At 43.0% G+C, this 23192-nt stretch overlaps 1 protein-coding gene across 2 annotated transcripts; it reads left to right on the top strand.

The window, feature by feature from the left end:
- The first annotated feature begins 211 nt into the window (after positions 1-211).
- Positions 212-22914, top strand: LOC115398387 (E3 ubiquitin-protein ligase NEURL3-like). 2 transcript variants are annotated; one of them, XM_030105115.1, is made up of 4 exons: positions 212-248; positions 21532-22044; positions 22142-22303; positions 22422-22914. In XM_030105115.1, the coding sequence occupies exons 1-4, from the start codon at positions 218-220 to the stop codon at positions 22562-22564; spliced, it is 849 nt and encodes a 282-aa protein (XP_029960975.1). In that variant the 5' UTR covers positions 212-217; the 3' UTR covers positions 22565-22914. The 2 variants fall into 2 exon arrangements, with proteins under 2 accessions (XP_029960975.1, XP_029960974.1); XM_030105114.1 differs by lacking the exon at positions 212-248 and adding an exon at positions 20817-20909.
- The last annotated feature ends 278 nt before the right edge of the window (positions 22915-23192 follow it).

The raw sequence follows: 23192 nt of genomic DNA, 5'->3' as shown, positions 1-23192 counted from the left end.
TGCAACATTTGAGTTAAAAATGAGAACAATATTCAACCCAATCATATGGTAGAATCGACCCGGACTAACATTGATTTGACCAAATGATTGGATTAAATCTGTGAACCCATCTGTTGGGTTAAAAAGACTAACCCATTTTGTTGGGTAAAAATAACTACTGTTGGGCTGGTCCAATATTAACTGTTAATTTTTTGGGTGTACTGACAGCATCTTCAAGATGGCAAAACGGAACCACAACAAAGACTCTGGTGAGATTTTTCATAACACTTTTGATATGAAAGATTTTCACTACACTTTGGTTATCTGTACTGTACTTGTCACAACTAATCACAACTTTAATAAGTTAATTTACTTGAATTTGTGAGGTATTTTAACAACATTATGTCCATTGAGATGTTTGCTGACTGCATACACCAAAAACAATCATTTCAAACATAAGCATTGGATGCAGTAGGCTAAAAAATGTTATCCTTCATATTTTATGTATATGTATATCTGACAACACAATCTTGTTATGGACAGATATTCACTGAAAATACCATTTCATATCTATGTTGCAAGTTTCTCCGTAATTGTATATGTTTTAAAGCCAATTTGAAATACTTTAGTCATCACTGCTGTTATTACCAGTTTAGACTGATTATCTGTCACCGAGAGATTAAACTAACTCATTAAACTTACAAATACATTAAAAAGAAAGTATATAGTACTTTGGGACAATTTTCAACCAACAATGAGCAACAAGATGCTGTACCCAGCTTGTCATTTGAAGTCATGAAGATTAATGAAAGAAATACAATGACTGTGTGTGTGTCCTGATCTCTGGGCATATCTATATCTTTGAAAAAATTCCCCTAATTTAGTCTGCACAAAATTTGACAGGTGATGGCGGGGCCCTTTGTAAATGAATTAACCCCCCCCCCCGCCCCGCCTCGCAGAAGCTGCGGGGGAATACTTTGCAGCATTTAAGCTCAGTAAATTCGGGTAATATTTGACCGGGAAATCAAATGCTTGTAAATTGAAAACCTGCCAGTCACGTTGTCCGGTGCCATTTTTTTATAGCGGAAACCCTGGTAGGTTCACTCTATATCTCACATCTGATAGTGCTGATAGCTGTTGTAGAATCAATGAGTGATTTCTTCTCTCTTCCTCTTTCTGCAGGGTCAGAGAAACAAGGACTGATTTGCAGAAGAGCCTGTCCTGCACCTGAACCCCTCCTCTCACATGACTGGGACAATTGGCTCAGTTTGAATCCTCACCTTTCAGGCCTGGATGGAGACAGTGATGAAGACACAGTCCTCCACCACATGGAAATCTGTGAAGGTAAGCTGGAGTCCCTCCTGCTGATACAGTCCAGTTTGAGTTGAACATGAGGAGGTTGTAATCAGTATAACAGTGAATTGTCAGTCATTTAAATGTGATTCCTGTTTCCTGTCCACAGATCACTGTGTGGTGTGCATGATGGAGGCGGCCAGTGTCACTCTGTCTTGCGGTCACCGCTGTTTGTGCTGGCAGTGCAGCACCAGGGTGTCCCAGCAGTTTGGTACCTGCCCGCTGTACAGGAGATCACAGCGTCATGAGAGCAGAGGAGGAGAGTTTCTGTGCTGCTCTGAACTCTAAGACTCCAGACAGAAATCCCCAGATGACTGTTTCACACTGACCTGATGGTTCTGGAGATTCAGTCGTTCTGGATCATTTTCACACAGCCTGATCTCTGACAGAAGATCAACCAGAGAACCTTCAATGTGATTTTCACTTCTCTAAATAAAAGAACCTCTAGAACTGCCACCTTATCGTGGTGGGGGAGTTTGAGAGCCCGCATGATCCCAGGAGCTATGTTGCCGGGGGGCTTTATGCCCCCTAGTAGGGTCTCCCATGGCAAACAGGTCCTGGGTGACGGGCCAGACTGAGAGCAGTTCGAAAGCCCTTATGAGACGAGAGACAGCAAAGGTCGTTACGTCGCCCGGTATGGCGCAGCCGGGGCCCCACCCTGGAGCCAGGCCTGGGGTTGGGGCTCGTAAGTGAGCGCCTGGTGGCCGGGCCTTTGCCCATGGGGCCCGGCCGGGCTCAGCCCGAAGGGACGATGTGGGCCTGACCTCTGGTGGGCTCCCCACTCACCGAGGGAACCGTAGGGGCCGGGTGCAATGTGGATTGGGTGGCAGCCGACGGCAGGGTGCCCGGCGACCCAATCCTCAGACACAGAGACTAGCTCTAGGGACATGGAATGTCACCTGGGGAAGGAGCCCAGGAGGAGAAAACCGGACAGACTTGGCAGACCCAAACGTGTTGTGAGGGTCTGCTGGGAACGTCTGGTGGAACCCTCTGTCAGCATGGTTTTCAACTCCCACCTCCGGGAGAGCTTCTCCCATGTCCCGAGGGAGGCTGGGGACATTGAGTCCGAGTGGACCATGTTCTCCACCTCCATCGTCGAAGCAGCTGCCCGTGTATGTGTGTGTGTGTGTGTGTGTGTGTGTGTGTGTGTGTGTTCTAGTACATACCCAAAAGTAAGAATCAAAATTTGTTTTTCACCTACAAAGTGAGGACATTTTTGCAAAGTGAGGACATTTTTGCCGGTCCTCACTTTTCAACAGGCCTTTTTTGGACCTTTTTGAGGGTTCAGACTTGGTTTTTGATTTAGGGTTACAATTGGGTTTTGGTTAGGTTTAGGGCATAGGTTAGGGTTAGGCATTGATTTTTGATGGTTAGGGTTAGGGTAAAGGGCTAGGAAATGCATTATATCAATGAGTGTCCTCACAACGATATAAGTACAAACGTGTGTGTGTGTGTGTGTGTGTGTGTGTGAGTGTGTGTGTGTGTGTGTGTGTGTCTGTGTGTGTGTGGTATATACTAATTGATGGTGTGTTTTTTATTCTTTTGTTTTTATTACTGTTTTTACTGTTCAGCACTTTGCGTTTTTTATAAATATGAAAAAGTGCTTTACAAATAAAGTTTGATCTGATTTGATTTGATGTTGGGTAACGGTAAAGTCAGTGTGGCTATAAATTATGTACAGCGTTGGTCACAATTTACTTGAAGCCCACCTGTATAACACATTATAAGTAGTTATAAACACTCATACATGATCACAATGCTTTATAACGCACTATACAGCACTATACAGCACTATACAGCACTATAAAGCATAGGGTTAGGGTTAGGTCCTGGCATTGTGATCATCTATGAATGTTTATAACTATAGCTACACGTGTTATAATGGCATTATAATGCTTTATGAATGTACTTATAATGTGTTATACAGGGGGGCTTCAAGCAAAGTGTTACCCAGTTTTTTAACACAAATAATGCAAAAACTAAACAATAATACTACAAAGCATAACATGTGCAGCCTCTACTATTAACTATTAACATATACTCAGTGAACTCACAATACTAACTGTCACATTTCAGTAGTGGCTCAAGTATACTAAAGCATCTTTACAAACACACAACACATAAAAAAAACATGACAACACATAACACACAACCAGATCAGCACTTGATGCTAGTGATAGCCTCCCTCTACTGATCGAAAACGCATTAAATAAATGAAACACAACACCGTGAAACAAGGGGAGACGTTATGAAAACATATCTGTGGCACTTGTGCACTTTACTCACCTGCAAATGCAAAACAAACAATAAATGTTTGGAACATATCCAATGCTGCTTTCTGCCCCGAGTCCGCTTCTGCAATGACTTCTTTGTGGGTTTGAGAAACAGCCCCAGTTTCCCCTAGAAAATACTCATGCTGCCTCCTACTGGCAGATTTGGATATTGCCCGAGATCCAAGCAGGTGAGCAGTGACACAAGACTGACAATAACATCAATATCAATAAAATAAAAGTGGGGGGACCAAGACAATCAACAAAACTACACAATCTGGACATCAAAAGAACAAACTGAATGTCCAGGGTGCCACATATGTACAGTGCCTTGAAAAAGTATTTGTCAGGGAGATCCCAGCCACTGGTGCAATAGTTTGGTTTATATGCATGCTTTTATTTTTCTGTTTATTTATTGTAGTTTTTATGAAGTGTGGTTTGAGACCTTTTTATTGGGTTTTATGTGTTTTGCATGGCGTGAACTGGAGTAACGATGCATGCTGTGGAAGGGAGATAATTGACTGGACACACCCCCCTGCCCAAAGGTCCTGATTGGATAATTCAGCTGGAGTGTGCAGCTTAAAGGGAGGTTTGGACAGGTGTTGCAGGGAGACAAGAGAGGACGCACGGGGCAGTGCAGGGAGCGCCGACGCAGAGGAGGAAAGGAAGGAGGAATGCCCGAGACAGCGGCCAAGGAACAGAGGCTGGCCACGGAGGAGCTACATCGGAACGGAGCAGCCCGTGGGAGACCCAAGAGGAGACGCGACTGGCGACGGGGACACAAGGAGAGATACTGTCAATGCTCGGTGAAAGATAAGTTCAAGGGACGTGAACCATGGACTCGGTTGCTACACGGCTGGATGTGGTTGAAACTTCACTCCAAGATTATGACAACAGGCTAACTGCACTCGAGGCTAAATGCGAGACTCTGGAGAAATGCAACAAGTTGCTGTTGGCTAAAACGGAGGACCTGGAGTCGCGGAGCAGGCGTCACAATTTGCGCATACTGGGTATTCCAGAGAACTCGGAGGGGTTGGAATGCCGCTGGAATGGCATTCTTTTTGAGATTCATTCTCTGGATCTTCTGGCCTTCATTTCTTTCCTGAACTGGGAAGAAGTCCTCCGATGTGAAGTGGGCACTCCACACCCGATAATCCAAATGTGGTAAAGTTGGAACTTTGATGCTGGGGTCCGTGTTGAGCGCTATTAGCCATAGCTTCAATAAATCCCGGTCACGAAGTGGGAGCCTGTGAGCTCAGTGACATCCAACTGGTCATTTTACTTTCACAGCCAGGATATATGCACACTGGAACCATTGTACCAAAGTTACAACCAGCTGAAAATAAACTCTGACTGCCTAAAAAAGCCGATCGAGATGCCGTGGTCTGACTGCAGAGCAGAGATGCTACTTCCATGTCAACAAACACAGTGCGCCACGGCGCAGTGTGATGACATCATCGCTTCAGAGTTCCCGGAGAGTTGCTCAATCTAGCCGGTTACAGACTTCCCAATAGCGCTAAGTGATGCTGACTTAATAAATTTACATGTATCTACCACACCACAACAAACATAAGAGAAAAGAGCGTCTGTAACGGCTGCATGTCGGTGCCCCTCCCGCTGCCGTTATATGGATATGGGAGCATCTAATTATCTCCGAACCAACTGCAAATCACACGAAAGTCAAACGGGTGCGTAAATGTTGTTGTGACGAATGTGAAATAAGGTCCAGATTGTAAAAACGACCGTTCCCCTTTAAGAGAAAGCAGAGAGCTGAGCAGCATATTCTCGAGCAGGAATTAAATAGACTACAGAGGGACTTTAATGATCACCCTTCACCAGATTTGAGACAACAAATTGATGCTACCGCAACAGCTTTGGACACTCTTCTGTCAAAGGAGGCTCAGAAGTCCTTTCTTTTTGCCAAACATAAGATGTATGAATTTGGGAATAAACCAAGTAAGTATTTAGCAAATTTAGTGAAGGCTAAACACAATTATCAGGCTATTCCTGTTATAAAAGACACATCTGGTAAAAGAGTGTCAAATAATAAAGATATTAATAACTCATTTATGGAATTTTACAAAAATGTATGCAATTCAGAGTTAGACAATCACTCCAACTCCTTGGCACATGATTTCCTCTTAAGTATCAACCTTCCCCAAGCTTCAGATGCGCAGAGAGAATTCTTGAATACATCCAGTACACGTGAGGAAGTTAAAGAGGCCATCAGTACTTTAAAGAATAACAAGGCCCCTGGGCCTGATGGCCTCACCCCAGAATTTTAAAAAGCTTTTGGCGATTTGCTGATTGATCCTCTGCTTAATATGCTGCCATACTCTTTTAATTCAGGAGCCCTTCCCCACACTATGATGGATGCAAATATCTCGTTAATTCTTAAGAAGGGAAAGCCTGCGGATGACTGTGCCTCATATAGGCCTATTTCTTTGCTGGATGTGGACCGAAAACTGCTGGCTAAAATACTGGCTAGGAGACTTGAAGGTATCCTTCCTGATATTATTTCAGTAGACCAGAATGGTTTTATATTAGGTCGTAATAGTAGTAATAATATGAGGAGGCTGTTAAATCTTATACAGCATTGTTCAGGGTCAAAGGCCAAATCTCTTTTGGTCTCTTTGGATGCAGAGAAGGCCTTTGACAGGATTGAATGGCCTTACCTATGGGAGGTCCTTCATAAATTTAACTTGGGTGATAGTTTTATTAAGTGGATATCTCTGCTATATGCTGATCCACATGCATCAGTTATTACAAATGGGTTGAAGTCCCCTGCTTTCAAGGTGGAGCGGGGGTGCAGCCAGGGATGTCCTGCCTCGCCACTGCTTTTCGCTCTTGCGGTTGAACCTTTAGCAGAGGCCATTAGGAGTGACTTGTTAGTGTCAGGCATAGAGGTGGGTTCGATACACCATAAAATTTCCTTGTGCTGTGATGATGTTTTATTATTTCTGAGTAATCCCAAAATATCTGTAGCCAGGGCAGTGGAAATAATCAGTGACTTCAGTCAGTTCTCAGGTTACAAGATTAATTACTCTAAATCTGAGGCGATGCCCTTGACCCCTGAACTGTCCTGGTCTTCCAGTTGCTCCGCCCCTTTTCGCTGGTCCCCTTCTGGATTTGTTTATTTAGGTATAAAAATTACTCCATCAATTCATGATCTGTATAAAGCAAACTTCGTTCCCCTGATTCGTAGAGTTAAAGAAGACCTTGCTCGATGGACAGCCTTGCCTCTGTCCCTTTTGGGAAGAGTGAATCTTTTCAAGATGAGCATACTCCCACATCTGTTATACCCGTTCCAAATGATCCCTGTTCTTTTAACACGGAAATCACTCTCTATTCTTAACAGCTCTCTTTCATCTTTTCTTTGGAAGAATAAGAGAGCAAGATTAAAGCTTACAGTCTTGCAGCGCCCCCTGGAGGAGGGAGGTCTTGGAGTACCAGATATTAAGCGTTACCAAATTGCTTGTTTGTGCAGTTATTTTTGGCACTGGTTTAAAGATGACCCGGATTCCACCTGGCTAGCCTTGGAGGCCCTTCCAGTGGCCCCTGTTCCTCTTCGTAATATTCTATATATTTCTAAGAAATGGGTTAGTCTTAACATTAAGAAAAATTCTATCTTACAGAATGCCCTTAAAACTTAGAAGGCTGGCAAGGAAATTTGAAAATCAAGAGGGTTTCCTCTCTCTCCTTACTCCCATCCTCTCAAATCCTGATTTCCCTCCTGGCTTTGAGCACCACTTCCTTACCCTTTGGGCCAGTAGTGGTATTAAAACTATAGGTGATCTTATAATGAATAATATCATGATGTCTTTTGATCAACTTAAAGAAAAATATAAACTTTAACAGAATCAATTTTTTAGATATTTGCAAGTACGTAGTTTTGTTTCCTCTGCTACGAAATTACACACTAATGGTTTCTCCCTCTCAGCAATGGAGGCTATACTTCAACACTGTAATCCCAAGAAACTTATCACTAGATTTTACAGGGCCCTGTTAATCCCGAGCACCCTGTACACTGCACATGTGAAGCTGAATTTGGTGTTACAATATCTGAAGATGAGTGGGATGGGGTCTGGCAGAGCTCCTCAGGTTGCCTATCTACTAACAAAGCCAAGGAACTACAATTCAAAGTTGTACATCGGCTTCAAATTACACCAGTGAGACGTAATAGATATTAATCCTTTGTTATCAAAATATTGTCATAAATGTAAAATTAATGAAGGTTCATATTTTCATTGTATTTTTGACTGTCCCCATGTGTCTGATTTCTGGAATAATGTCTCTAAGGAAATGGATGCCATTTTTAAGAAGAAGTTATCGCTTAAACCCATTTCTTGTATTCTGGGTGTTCAACTCACTGCGGCAAACCTCAATCCCACCTCATTGAAATTACTTCAGGTGTTGCTGTTCAGTGCCAGGAGGTGCATTCTCCTCCACTGGATATTGGACACTGTCCCGAGTGTCTCATTTTGGATCAGGAGCACTATGGAACTAGTACCTCTTGAAGCGATAAGCTTTTGGATTAAAGACAATCCACTCAAATTCTTCAACATTTGAAATCCATTTTTGGACTATATTGGTGAGGACGGGTCCCAGGCCCTACGAAAGGGTCTATACGGACTAGCATGGACTGAAATTTCGGGACACATTGATTTTTAGTTTTTCCACTGCCTGCCTAATATCTTTGTTTTGCTGTGATGTTTTTTTGATGCATGCCTTCTGCATTTGTGTTTTGATGTTTGTGGGGGAAGTGTTCTGGGTTGTGATATTTGTGTTGTGTGTTTGTGATTTAAAAATGTTAATAAAAATATGTTTAAAATAAAATAAAATAGGAAAGATCTGAGGGTGCTCTCCTTTCCTCCTCTCCCCCAGCAGCTCCACGCTCCGCGTCCAGGGAGACACGCCGACCCGGAAGTGCGGCTGTTGGAAGCCGACGGCGGACAAATCACGGAACAGGAACAGCCCCACGTGATCCTCTGAGGCCGTCTGAGTGGACAGTTTTGTTTTACTTTTTATTTAAAAAAAATTCATTGTTTGAAAGGAATCTTCCTTCCTGGCTCTTCCCCCCGCAAATAGGTTTGCATGAGCCAACAACCTGGCAGGTATTGGCTGCATTTACAAAAGAAAAGCAGGCCAGTGAGTGGCTGTTGAGCTTTGCATTGAAAATCAGGGGAAAAGGGGAAGAGTTTCATAGGTAGGAAAAAAGAACCTGGGATTACAAAAAATTCATTGTGTCTGGAAAGAATCTTCCTTTCTGGCCGATTTGCCAATTTTATATATTTGTTTGCAGTATGAAATTTAACAAAAGGTCAAAAAATTCAAAGGGGATGAATACTTTTACAAGGCGCTGTATGTGCTTGTAGAAAATATAACACTGAATCAGTATCTAATGTAAAACTGAAGTAAGAGGTCGACGCAGGTTCTTTTTCATTTCTTCCTGTGATTTATTGATGATGCACAGAATTCAGTCTGCTTGGCTGATCAGGGCAGCTCCTGATGAATCTTATTCATTGTGCCAAGGATGGTGGTCTTCCGTCGGAGGAGTTGTTTGGCGAGTGCCAGAGACGTGAAGAAGTGTATCTGTTGTTACCGTTCTGCCTTTGTCCAGAAACGGCTCCATCAGCTTTATCACCACATCTGCCACTCTCACTCCCTTGGCATGGCTGGGGTCTTTCCCAACATAGGGGCTCATGCTGCACACATATTTAGTCTTCAGGTCACATGCCACCCAGAACTTTATCCCAACCTTCTCTGGTTTTGTTGCAATGTATTACAAGAAACAGCAGTGACACTTTGTTGGGAACAGCTGTTTTTCTGTGGTGATGTGCCTGCCTGGAATGTAGGACCAAATGCAGTTTGCAACAAAGAAACTCCAAACATTGGAGATTGCAGGAAACCTGTCAGTCTCAACTGGGTCCCAGTCAAACCCCTGGGAGTTACATCATAATTTGTGATGGTTAAAAAAGTTAATTGTGTTTGGAAAGAATCTTCTCTGTCAAACTCAGGAGGAAATCTTAAAGTAGTCCCTGGCTCTTTTCAAGCCTCCTCCTCCCCCTCAGAGGTATGCATGAACCAACTAGCTGGAAGGTATCGGCTGCATTTACAAATGAAAGGTAGCTGGCTGTAGGAGAACGACTTGTGTATTCAAAAGCACTGGACCATCTTGGCCCCTCTGGGTTTCATAGGTAGGCCAGAAAATCCTGGTATTCCTAGTGTTAAGTGTAGTACAGAAGATGGATGGAAGTGTTTTTTAATTATACATTCACAGAGAGGACTTACTGCCACTTTCTTTCACTTAATGAAAACCATGATTTAGAACCATTGCCGATGTTTCAAATAGTTATACTATGCAAGGTACAAAAAAAAAATGACATTAGGTAACAAGCTGATTGTGTGTCAGAACGTGTGCTTTGTGAAAGTAACTCTTGTTTGAATATCAACTTTATCTCTGAATTAGGTCCAATCCCAATTCTCTGCTTAATCCTCACTCCTCAACCTTGATCCTCAATCTCAAATTAAGTGCCTCCTAAAAACAAGTGTTCAGGAATGTAATGTCACTTGGAAATGGGACAACCTTTAAAGACAGTTACGTCCTTGGACCACAGGGGGCAGCACTGCGCAAGAGGGTAGAAGAAAGCCAGAAGTGCAGTGTTTCCTGCAGGAAAAAAGTTTGGCCAGGCGGTAGCGCGCGCGGCGGGAGTTTTTGGACCGTCGGGAGGGTGCTAGCGGCTAGCGCGACGCTTCTTTGGACCGTCCGAAGGAGAGAGAGAGCGTAGAGCGCTTTTTTTTCCCCCTCTCCGTTGTCAGGGCGCTGCAGAATTTAGCGCGGAGGTGGTGGTGGTAGGGGGCTGGCAGCAGTAATAATGTTGGTCAATGATCAATAACAACGCCCTTTATAACTGTCAGTAATGTGCCCTGCATTACAAATGTTTAACATTTTGCATGTGTGACCTTGTTAATAAATGCATTCAAATGAATTTTCTTGATTTCTTTCTAATAGCCTTTGTAAATATCTGTGATACAAACTTAAAACAATTACTCCCAAAGTAATATACAAAATTTTTTATTAATAAAATAACAGCAAAATGAACTATTTAACAAGCATTCTGGGTTATCCTTAACTCCAAGGTAGGTCTCGTAGAATCTCAAAATTAAGGGAGATAATGTTCCTTAGTCTCGCTCCTTTCCTCAACTTGTTTAGGAATGGGACAGCACTTAACTTCACGGGAGCGCGCATTTTGAGGAATGAGGAGTAAGATTGAGGATTAAGCAGAGAATTGGGATTCGCCCTTAGATATGTCTTAATGGTGTGCACATAACTACAATACTGCAGTCTTGTTGTGACACACATGACACACCATTTCAACACCAATGGACTGGTGTTGAAAATTAGCAGTTCTGCTATAACACTGAAAACAATGCATCTGGTCTGTCCAATGCCTTTGTGAAGTCCATATCAAATAAATAAATAAATTTACTTTAATGACTAATTTAATCCTTAAGATGAACTAAAGTTACATCAGTTAGAGGGAGAAAGATTCTCTTCAATTTGATAGCAGCTCTTGAAAGACAATAGTTTTAATGACAATAAGAAGCAAAATAAACTGAAAAAAGTACAAACAGCAGCAGACATTTCTTAAAAGGGAAAGCTTGGAGGTTTTTAAAAAGGTTGCTGATACATTACTTACTGTGGCTTTCAATACTAATGTTATTTTCAGTTACTCTTCACTGGAGACAATCTGGTCTTAAGATTTGCACATGTAAAAAAAAAAAAAAAACAGGTCCAAACCTAATATTTGAGGCACAGATGTGGCAGCTGATCTACTGATAGGAAGCTGTGCTCAGAAAAATCCACCATCGATTACTGTGCGGACTGAGATTTACAATGTCTGAATATGTTTGCGTTGCTCACTGCTGCATCTGTTTTTCAACATGTTTAATATTCATCCCAGGTTGTTATTAGAAATGAGAAGCAGGTCTCAATTAACTTACCATGTTAAACGAAGTTAAAAATGCATAACTCATAACAATATACAATAAACTACATTTAGTAATAATTCTGTTGTTATTTTTGATATGAAACAACTTTTCTTTGTTGCTTTTCTATCAGCAGCTACACATCTGATATTTGCTCTGATGGACTGTAGCTACACACACATTATCACTGTAATTAATGAACGGGTGCAGGAAGTCTTTGGTTTTGTCTGTCAGACTGTACAACTCTACTGTATACGTAGAATATGAGCAACAACTCTGGACAAAATATCCTGCAGTCTTGGTCAATTTATAATGTTCTTTTTTTATTCTTTATTTGCACATTTCCCTTAATGCACATGCACATGCGCACGCACACGCACGCACACACACACACACACACCCATTGTGACATAAAGTCTATTCTATTTCTTTTCCAGCGTCGCTGTTCCTTAATAAAAGACACCTTTTTTTAACCTATTTGTGCCTTTTATATTTATTTATTTATTTATTTATTTTTTGGTTTAATTGAATTGTGCCAAGAAATTAGCTTTTTTGTTGTTGTTGTTTTGGTTTAACCTAATTGTGCCTGGAATGTAGCTCTCTTTTTTTCTTTTTAGTCCTAAATTTGTTGTGAATTTCTTCTTCTTTTTCTCCATCCCTAGTTTCCTTTCCATTTCCAAATTTCTGTCCAGCTGAGCGAACTGGACGTAAATCAATTCTTCTTGCTCTTCCGGCTCTTCCAGCTGCAACAGCTGAACAGTTTCCTCCACCAGCTCCACTGGCTAGACATTTTAACCGGTTTCACCGGCTCCACCGACTTCACCGGCTCCATCGGTTGCGTAGGCTCCACCGGTTCAACGGACTCCACCGGTTCAATGGACTCTATCGGTTCAACGGACTCTACCGGTTCAACGGACTCTATCGGTTCAACAGACTCTACCGGTTCAACGGACTCTACCGGTTCAACGGACTCTACCGGTTCAACATACTCCACCGGTTCAACGGACTCCACCGGTTCAACGGACTCCACCGGTTCAACGGACTCTACCGCTACCGGTTCAACGGACTCCACCGGTTCAACGGACTCTCCCAGTTTAACAGACTCCACCGGTTCAACGGATTCCACCAGTTCAACGGACTCCAATGGTTTAACGGATTCCACCGGTTCAACGGACTCTACCGCTACCGGTTCAACAGACTCTATCGGTTCAACGGACTCTACCGGTTCAAGGGACTCCACCGGTTCAACGGACTCCACTGGTTCAACGGACTCCACTGGTTCAACGGACTCTATCGGTTCAACGGACTCTATCGGTTCAACGGACTCCACTGGTTCAACGGACTCCACTGGTTCAACGGACTCCACTGGTTCAACGGACTCCACCGTTTCAACGGACTCTCCCAGTTCAACGGACTCCACCGCTACCGGATCAACGTGCTCTACTGGTTCAATGGACTCCAAAGGTTCAACGGACTCCACCGGTTCAACGGACTCTATCAGTTCAACGGACTCTACTGGTTCAATGGACTCCACCGGTTCAACGGATTCCACCGGTTCAACGGACTCTCCCAGTTCAACAGACTCCACCGGTTCAACGGATTCCACCAGTTCAACGGACTCCAATAGTTTAACGGATTCCACCGGTTCAACAGACTCCACCGGTTCAACGGGCTCTACTGGTTCAATAGACTCCAAAGGTTCAACGGTCTCCACCGGTTCAACGGACTCCACCGGTTCATCGGACTCCAATGGTTTAAAGCTTGTGTCCGGAGTTTTGAAAGAGGGAGGGGTTTTTTTCATCCAAGGTCTCAGGTTCCACCCTCCCTCTGCTTTCATGAGCGACCAAGCCACGCCCCTTTAATTGTGCATGCTATTATCCGTCGGGTGAAAATGAGAGCCTCCGACTCCTACAGCATCCGACACGTTTAGCTGTTTACGGTGGATGTTCAGCAGACAGTGGATATATCAAGGTGAGCGCGGTGGCTGCTTCGGAGCTAACTCTCCTCTGCCTGGGCGAGCGCTGTGCTCTCTGGCTGCTCCACACTTTGATTGACAACACGAGAATGCGGAAGCTCGAAATCTATTGGCTGACGCTGACCGGCGCTTTTTCGGATAACATGGGGGTCTATGAGACGAAGGCGGGGCTCGTAAATACATTTTTATATTGCTTTATGCTGATATTATATTGTAGTATCGAACCAGACTGACACATTTAAGCTCTGTTGAAAAATGATACATACGTTGGAAACGAACAGAAACTCCGGACACGAGCTTTAACGTACTCCACCGGTTCAACGGACTCCAACAGTTTAACGGATTCCACCGGCTCCTCTGGCTGTACCAGCTGAACCATTTTTCCTGTCAACAGAAAATGCAGAGTCACAGTAGTGAGTTTGAGGGTTTTTTACACACTGTTTAAAATAACAATCAGTAAATCAAGCTGCTCTGATCTGCTCCGATTTTGAGGAAACAATCAAATTGAAAATGTGTATTTGCGTCATGCAGGTTTGGAATCGAACACCGTCAGCTCACCTGGCTCCACCCTGTTTCGCTCCATCACTGCTTTCACTCTGGCCTCTCTTGGTCTCTGCACGTGTTCTGATTCAACGAAAGACAGAAATCAAGGAAGAAATAGATTTTACATGCAATTTGAGAGACATAAAAAAGGTTTTTCTTCCATGATGAGTTTCCTTAGCTCAGGAGGAGACCTTACCAGAGTTGCCAACTAGACTCCATCCTCGACATCCTTGAGACCATAACCCCAGACCCTGTGGGCACAGCTGGATGGTTTAATCCACAGGGTCTGGACTGGGGCTGGCGGCCTGGGAAACTCTTGATTCTGCAAGAGGTCAATCAAGGAAAAGCCTCATTATCACCATTCAGATGCAGCAGCACATCACAAAAAAAGACAGAAATTAATTAATTTCAATTAATGCGATTAAAACTGACAGCCCTAATTAAAGCATGTGTTCTGATTCAACAAAAGAGATAAATCGAGGAGGAGACCTTACCAGAGTCGCAGCTGGAGTCCATTCACGAAATCCTTCAACGGACTCCACCGGTTCAACAGACTCTACCGGTTCAACGGGATCCACTGGCTCCAGTGGCACCACTGGTTCTGCAGGCTCCAGTGGCTCCACCGGCTCCACCCGTGCCACTGGTACCAATGGTTGCACTGGTTCCACTGGTTTGACAGGCTCTACTGGTTCCTCTGGCTCCACCAGCTGAACCACTTTCCCTGTCAACAGAAAATGTAGAGTCACAGTAGTGAGTTTGAGGGTTTTTTACACACTGTTTAAAATAACAATCAGTAAATCAAGCTGCTCTGATCTGCTCTGATTTTGAGGAAACAATCAAATTGAAATGTGTGTTTGCATCATGCAGGTTTAGAATCGAACACCGTCAGCTCACCTGGCTCCACTCTGTGTCGCTCCACTGCTGCTTTCGCTCTGGCCTCTCTTGGTCTCTGCACGTGTGCTGATTCAACGAAAGACAGAAATCAAGGACTTAGATTTTACTGACAATTTGAGAGACAAAAAAAAGGTTTTTCTTCCATGATGAGTTTCCTTAGCTCAGGAGGAGACCTTACCAGAGTCGCTAGCGAGAGTCCATCCTCGACATCCTTGAGCCCATAACTCCAGACCCTGTGGGTGGCAGCCTGGGAAACTCTTGATTATGCAAGAGATCAATCAAGGAAAAGCCTCATTATCACCATTCAGATACAGTGGCACATCACAAAAAAGGACAGAAATTAATTAATTTCAATTAAAGCAACACCAAGGAACTTTCAGTTTTCGTTGATTTTGGCGGCGCCAGTGGACAAAAACGGTAGTGTTTTGCCTGAACAAATACTACAGCTCCCATGAGGACTAGCACGTGGCGTCGTAAAATGCTGCTCCCGGTGAAATGCTGTTGGACTGAACTCACCTACATTTGTTTCCAGTGGCTGTGTGAAGGATGGATAGCGACGAGGTAATGAATCTAATGGTGGCTAAACAACGTTATATCATGATGGGACGTATGCCGTAAAGCAGTTCACACATTTGGAGTTTTTTAGTGTGCAGGGTTCCTACCACCCTCCTCACAGCTGCTTAGTCCAAGTGAAAGCAATACTGACGCCCTCAGGCTGTGACAGAGGGGTCATTCAACTAGTTGTAAGTCGAAGTATCATCACAAAAGATATTAAAATGTTTTATTGAGGTTGAAAAGTTCCTTAGTGTCGCTTTAATGTGATTAAAACTGACAGCCCTAATTAAAGCATGTGTTCTGATTCAACGAAAGAGAGAAATCGAGGAGGAGACCTTACCAGAGTTGCCAGCTGGAGTCCATCCATGGCATTCCTGTGCCCATAACCCCAGACCCTGTGGGCGAAGCTGGACATCCTCATCCAACCGTTTCTGCAGAGGGAAAACAAAGAGATAAATATGCATTCTGTAGTCTGGAAGAAATGTGACACTCAGAAAAAGAGTGCTGGTCTAGTTTCTTCAAAGGCTCGATAAAGCAGTTCTAAGTTGTATTTCCAGGTAACTATTCACATGCAATAATTGTGTTTGTAAGAACTGAATGCTCTTGTCTTACCACTGGCCTGTAGGCCTGGTCAGCTTGGGTTGGACTCATGTTAAGGAGAAATGAATTCTTCATAATAATACGAGAAAAGTCTTCAAAAGACACGCAAACACACCAAAACTACGCTGCTCGACTCGCTATAATCGCGAGACGGACAGAATGACCAGCTGTTGTCTATGATCGAACTTCCCCCTTCACCTGCGACGGTGCTGCCAGGTAGCAAACCTCTTTTTTTTAATGCTTTTTAATGAAGCAACAGAATTTTATATGTACTATCTGAACATAATCAGTATCTTCACACCAACATCTCAGAGCTTTTTATCTTACACGGGCTGTACAACATTCACATATTTAGAGGGATGAAAATCACACTGGAGGTTCCCTGGTTGATCTTCTGTGTGCAAATGATCCAGAATGACTGAACCTCCAGGACCATCAGGTCAGTGTGAGACAGTCATCTGGTGATTTCTGTCTGGAGTCTTGGAGCTCAGACCAGAACAGAAACTCTCCTCCTCTGCTCTCATGACGCTGTGATCTTCTGTCGGCACATCGGGCAGGTACCAAACTGCTGGGACACCTTGGTGCTGCACTGCCAGCACAAACAGCGGTGACCGCAAGACAGAGTGACACTGGCCGCCTTCATCATGCACACCACACAGTTATCTGTGGACAGGAGACTTTCTCCATTGCACAGCTGAAAATAACAGAGATTCCCATACAGGCACAGGCTCAGTAGAACTGCCCCCAAAGTGTTTTATGTGCGAAGGAAGAGGAGGCGATTTCCATAGAAATCCCAACCAGTAAGTCATAAGAGCGGGATCTATTCACTGTGTCAGGTCTTCACATGTTGTGTGTCACATTCATATCGTGCACAGCAGGCGCGCTTTACTGCTTCTGTACAAGCCCTGGGTGGCTCAGATGGGTTCATCCTGCACCGCCTTGCAAGGCCTGTTTGTACAGTTAAAGACACGACTGACGAGTTCATCTAAGTTCACGTATACATACAAAAACAAAAACACCTGCAAGGATCTGAGAGCCTCAGAAAAGCATCCGTGTTTCCATATTGAGTTCCAGTAGCAGACCCCCAGTGCACTTCTTTCCTTTTTAATCCCATAATGTAATCTATTATAACTGTATTTCTGTGCGAGTTTCTTCTGGAGAGGAGTTAATCAATGAGATTATTCTTCAAACAAAAACAAATTAAACAACAGCTGGCAGGCAGATTCCTGCACCCTCAGTTCAGAGCTGCTCAGCTCTCACATCCAAAATAAATATTTAACAGGTTGGCAGTGAGATCAGAAACCAAAGATCACACCTCTGCTTTTTTTTCTCTCGAGATCAGGGGTGGGGAACCCTGGTCCTGGAGGGCCGCAAACCTGCATGTTTTCCATGTCTCCCTGCTTAAACACACCTGAATCGAATCAAGATTGATGGCCAAGTCCAGCAGAAAGCCAGATAACGAGCCTCATTGCAATCAGCTGTGTTGAAGCAGGGAGACATGGAAAACATGCAGGTTTGCGGCCCTCCAGGACCAGGGCTCCCCACCCCTGCTCTAGATGCTCCATGTTATCACACCTCAAATCAACTCAAAGATGTTTTTCTAGGACCCAACTTCCAGAAAAGCAATAAATTATTAAGATATAAAACATCTTGTTTTTATATATACACCATAAAATACAGTTCCGTTTCATTTGAGGGGAGAAAAAAGTTTTCAAATATCTTCACATGCCTCTGCATTTCAGAAAAGTAATAAACAGCACCACACTGCCTCTTAGTGGTTCTGAGGAAAAGTACAACGGCTAAAATACATATAAGGAGCACAGGCAGAGGACGCCAGATTCAAGCATTTACACCAGTGTGTTGATATTGGCATAAGCAAAAATCTCATGTTGCAGTTGATAAAGTAATATACACATTCTAATTTTGTTTGCATTTTTTTATTTTATTTTAGTCAAATTAAAAAAAAGAGGCTGTGACAGGGGTAGTGAGGTAAGATGAGCCAGTGAGTAAGTTGATCCATTCAATCTTGCACGTTTTGTCATGTGACCCTAAACTCAGGATGTACCCAAAATATCCATCCTGCCGTGATGCAGAAAAGCACAAAAGACGTGAGTTTTTTTTATTATTATTTTTTTACACAAAGCAATGGTTTTTGCTTCTCAAACTGAAATGTCTGCGTATGAGGTAAACTGATATTTAAATAAGCCTCTTCAGACAGACCCTACCAGGGCATCTTACATCTTACCCTTCATCTGGGGCAAGATGAGCCACAGAAATATTCTTTTTTTTATTTTGAGAAGTCATTATTTTGAGTAGCTTTGTCAGAGATGTATTCTGATCCTCCTGAATAAAGTAATGTTTTCATTCTATTTCTTTGTCATTTTTCCTCACCTCCAGGACAACATATGTTAAAAGTGGCTTATCTCACTCTACTCTCTGTACATGAGACACACCTGCTTGTGTTGAGACTTGGGCATTTCTTTGAATAAATACAACAAAACAGTCGAACGTGTCCCTGGCAGTTCATTAGAGGAGTGCAACAAGTGCATAAGCAAAGTCAGAATACATGACTATTTGGTATATTAATTAAATGCCTTTGCTGTAGCCATCATAACAAACACAGCAGGCAGGTCAAACCCTTGACCTGATAAGTGGCAATGCAGACCTCCTTAAAATGAAAACGTGCATCTGTTTGATTTGTATCACACACGTGCACCAATAAGGAATGTTTTGCTCCTTGACCTAAAGAGATTCTCTTTGTTCAAATTCCTTCATTTAGCAGCCATGAAGATCAAATCTGAAAAACAACCTGGATGTATGGAGTCAACTGTGAGTCATAAAATGTTTCTATCTCCTGAATATAACAAAGAAAAACTCCACTTTGTGCGCTGCAACATTTCGGTTCCTCATTTTTTTTCATTTTTCATGCTTCCAGATGTAAGAGGGGTTTGTTTAGGTACTTATTTTGTGACTCTCTCTCTCACACACACACACACACACACTTTTAAACGTTGGTAAATTTGTTGTTTAAACATTCTAAGCAATCAAAACCACTTCATAATGAGTGACAGTTCTACATCAGCAGAGAAGAAACGCTTACGACGCCTCAGGATTATAAACAAAAGCCTTTCCGTGTCTCTGTAGGTCACATGAGTATACAGGATCTCCAGCATGAGTCTCCAGAGATGTTTATCAAGCACCTCATTCCTTGGGTGGCTGACTGAAAGATCTGTTGCTTTTTCCAAAAATATTTATGATTTACTTGTCTTAATCATGAAACAAAGGCTAAAATATTCTAAACTACATGACAGAATGAAATGTTCAGCTAAAGCGTGTATATCACGTTTGTATTCATCAGGAAATTGAAAGACTGAGGGTTGTGTTTTAAAACCAGATATGTGGGACATTTAATGATTAGCTCAGTGTAAGTGTGACTTTGAACATCTTTCAGAGTCTTTCAAAGGTTTGTGTACCATTTGTTGTTATAATCCCTGTGGGTGTTGCAAATGAAAAAAAAAATGGGGAAGCTGTCACGTTTCTAAAGAATGAAGCTGTTAACCACTGTCAGCTGAGAAATGAACTTCACTCACAGCTTATGAGCAGCTGTAATTCACTAAACACCCGCTTACCAGACAAAGCATAGGTTATTATTACTATACCAAAATTATAATCAACATTAGTTTGAATCCATAATAACTTTTATGTATTACCATCTTGAAATATTGCCCCACCTTTATATGGGCTCCCTATGACTAATTCATAAATTCATCTCTGTGAAGAATCTGGACTAAATAAGAGAGACAGGTATGTCCTTTGATTGCAGGATATAGTAAGACAGAAACATGAGTCAAAACTAAATAGGACTGTTAAATAAAACCAGTGCATATCAAACTAACATCCCTAAATAGTATTACTTAGTTTTCAGACCATGAACCGCGTGCTGTCATTCATGATAAAGTTGTATCTTGATTGTAGAAACATGAGCAATGATATCAGCTGGTTGCTGAAATAAGCTGTTTCCTATTGACAGCACTATTTTATGACAGCAACCTCATTGGTTCAACTGTAAACACAGATCATACAAAAATCAGTTTATCACAATACTTTCATGAGTCTATCAACTTTTCTTCCGGAGATTTGATAAATCCACATTATCTGAGACACAATAAGAACTCATGTAGAATCTTACTGTGTTGCTACAGTGCATTACCTGGAAGTAATTTTTAGGCATTTGGTTTATCTCTTGGTTTTTCCTTGCTTGACTTGAACTGATTTTTGAAATTTAATTCAAAAATCCAAACAATGGAACATAAACTCTTGAGATGTGAAGTCTCCAGTGTTTTCATTCTTTAACCTGATGTGATGCACTTCAGCTCAACTCGTGTTTACTGTCATAAAACTCTCCAAATATTTAGGAATGACAGTCACGCGATGATTCCCATAGAGTTAAATGAGGTGGCGCGCAGAGTGACACCAAGTCGGGGAAAATGTAAACAGGAATGCGTGAAAACAAATGAAGAAAGATGTTGTCACAGTGTTTGCCTCCTCCCCTTTTACTCTGAGGATTTTTTTTCTGTATGAACCTGACTTAAAGCCAGCCCACAATTTTGAGAGTCAAAAGGAAAGCAGCTCTCACGTCCCATCACAGTCGCACCAAAGATACAAACCTGAGCTCCTCTGCAAACAAAACTCAACGAGAATTACCGACAGCATTTTCAAGATGGCAAAACAGAACCACAACAAAGACTCTGGTGAGATTTTTAATTACAGTTTTGATATGATAAATTTTCACTATACTTCGGTTATCTTTACTGTACTTTTCACAACTAATCACAACTTTGTACTAATAAGCTTACTTGAATTTGTGAGGTATTTTCACAAAAATATGTCAAAAATATGTCCACTGAGATGTTTGCTGACTGCACACATCGAAAATAATTATTTCAAATATCAGTATTGAATGCAGTAGGCAAAAAAATGTTATCCTTCATATTTCATGTATATTTTTATCTGCTAACAGAATCTTCTTATGGACAGACATTCACTGAAAATACCATTTCATATCTGTGTTCCAAGTTTCTCTGTAATTGTATTTGTTTTAAAGCCAATTTGAAATACTTTATTCATTAGTGCTGTTGTTACCAGTTTTCCCAGCTCAGACTGATTATCTGTCACTGACAGATTAAACTCACTGATAAAACTTAGCATGCTCTTCCTTTTTGAAGTATTTGTATTTTGGGGCAATTTTCAACCAACAATGAGCAACAAGATGCTGCACCCAGCTTGTCATTTAATGTCATGAAGATTAACTGTTAATGAGTAAATGTACTGAGACAACTTAGTAATCATAACTGTGTTTTTGGTCTGCTGCAGACGTCACGTCACAGGTGTCACACAGGTGTGGCTGGAGCTGCCTCGGTCCTCTAACCTTCCACCCCCAGGCTGTGGGAGACCAGGTGTGTCTGAGCCATGGCCACCGGCGAGCAGAGAGAAGCAAACACACCTTCAGGAACGGCCTGGTGTTCAGCAGCCGACCAGTGAGGCTTCGGGAGAGGCTTCGCGTGAGAGTGGAGAAGGATGTGTTGAACTGGGAGGGGTCTCTGCGTCTGGGCTTCACCAACGTGTCGCCCTCAGGAAGAATCCTTCCTCTGCCCAGTGTGGCCATCCCCGATCTGACCGAGACCCCCGGGCACTGGGCTGCTGCCGTTCCTGAGTCCTTCTGTCCAGCAGGTTCAGAACTGGAGTTCTGGGTTTGCTCCAGTGGGAATATAAACATCACCAACGACCAAAGTGAGACTAAGGAGCTTCTAACAGGGGTGGACCTCAGCCGACCACTGTGGGCCATGATTGACATCTATGGACAGGCCTGCTCCATTTCCCTCCTGGGTGGGTTCACTCTATATCTCACATCTATTGATAATGATCTATTGATAGGTGTTGTAAAAAACAATGAGTGATTTTATCTCTCTTCCTCTTTCTGCAGGGTCAGAGAAACAAGGACTGATTTGCAGAAGATCCTGTCCTGCACCTGAACCCCTGCTCTCACATGACTGGGACAATCGGCTCAGTTTGATTCCTGATGTGTCGGGCCTGAATGGAGACAGTGATGAAGACACAGTCCTCCACCTCATGGAAATCTGTGAAGGTAAGCTGGAGTCCCTCCTGCTGATACAGTCCAGTTTGAGCTGAACATGAGGAGGATGGAATCAGTGAAACGGTGAATTGTCAGTCATGTAAATGTGATTCCTGTCTCCTGTCCACAGATCACTGTGTGGTGTGCATGATGAAGGCGGCCAGAGTCACCCTGTCTTGCGGTCACCGCTGTTTGTGCTGGAAGTGCAGCACCAAGGTGTCCCAGCAGTTTGGTACCTGCCCGCTGTGCCGACAGAAGATCACAGCGTTCTGAGAGCAGAGGAGGAGAGTTTCTGTGCTGCTCTGAGCTCCAAGACTCCAGACAGAAATCCCCAGATGACTGTCTCACACTGACCTGATGGTCCTGGAGGTTCAGTCGTTCTGGATCATTTGCACACAGCCTGATCTCTGACAGAAGATCAACCAGGGAACCTCCAGTGTGATTTTCACCTCTCTAAATATGTGAATGTTGTACAGCTCGTGTAAGATAAAAAGCTCTGAGATGTTGGTGTGAAGATGCTGATTATGTTCAGACAGTACTAGGGGTGTAACTGTACATGTATTTGCATTGAACCGTTTCGGTACGTGATGTCAGGTTTGGTAAAGGGCTGTGCACGGGTGAGTTCACTGGCCACAAGTTTTTTTTTTGGCTCACAGGCCAGACGTTGCGTGTGTTGCGCATTGGTCCCTGTGACGTAGAAATCTTCATGAATACGTGTCCGCAAGGATCAATCCTCGATCGACGTCTGTGTGCAGTTTGTGATCACGTTGCGTGTATGCGCAGGTCGCGCTGATAAGGCTTGCTCATGCTTCACATGTACACATGTCCGCGTCCGCATCGGAGCGTCTGCACATCACCGATACGCACGCGCTCACTCCCATGCTACATTTCTGAACTCATG

The sequence above is a fragment of the Salarias fasciatus genome, chromosome 12 (genome assembly GCF_902148845.1).
Source record: "Salarias fasciatus chromosome 12, fSalaFa1.1, whole genome shotgun sequence".
Classification (NCBI taxonomy): Eukaryota; Metazoa; Chordata; class Actinopteri; order Blenniiformes; family Blenniidae; genus Salarias; species Salarias fasciatus.
The sequence above is the reverse complement of the archived record's forward strand: the minus strand, read 5'-3'. Positions and strand labels throughout refer to the sequence as shown.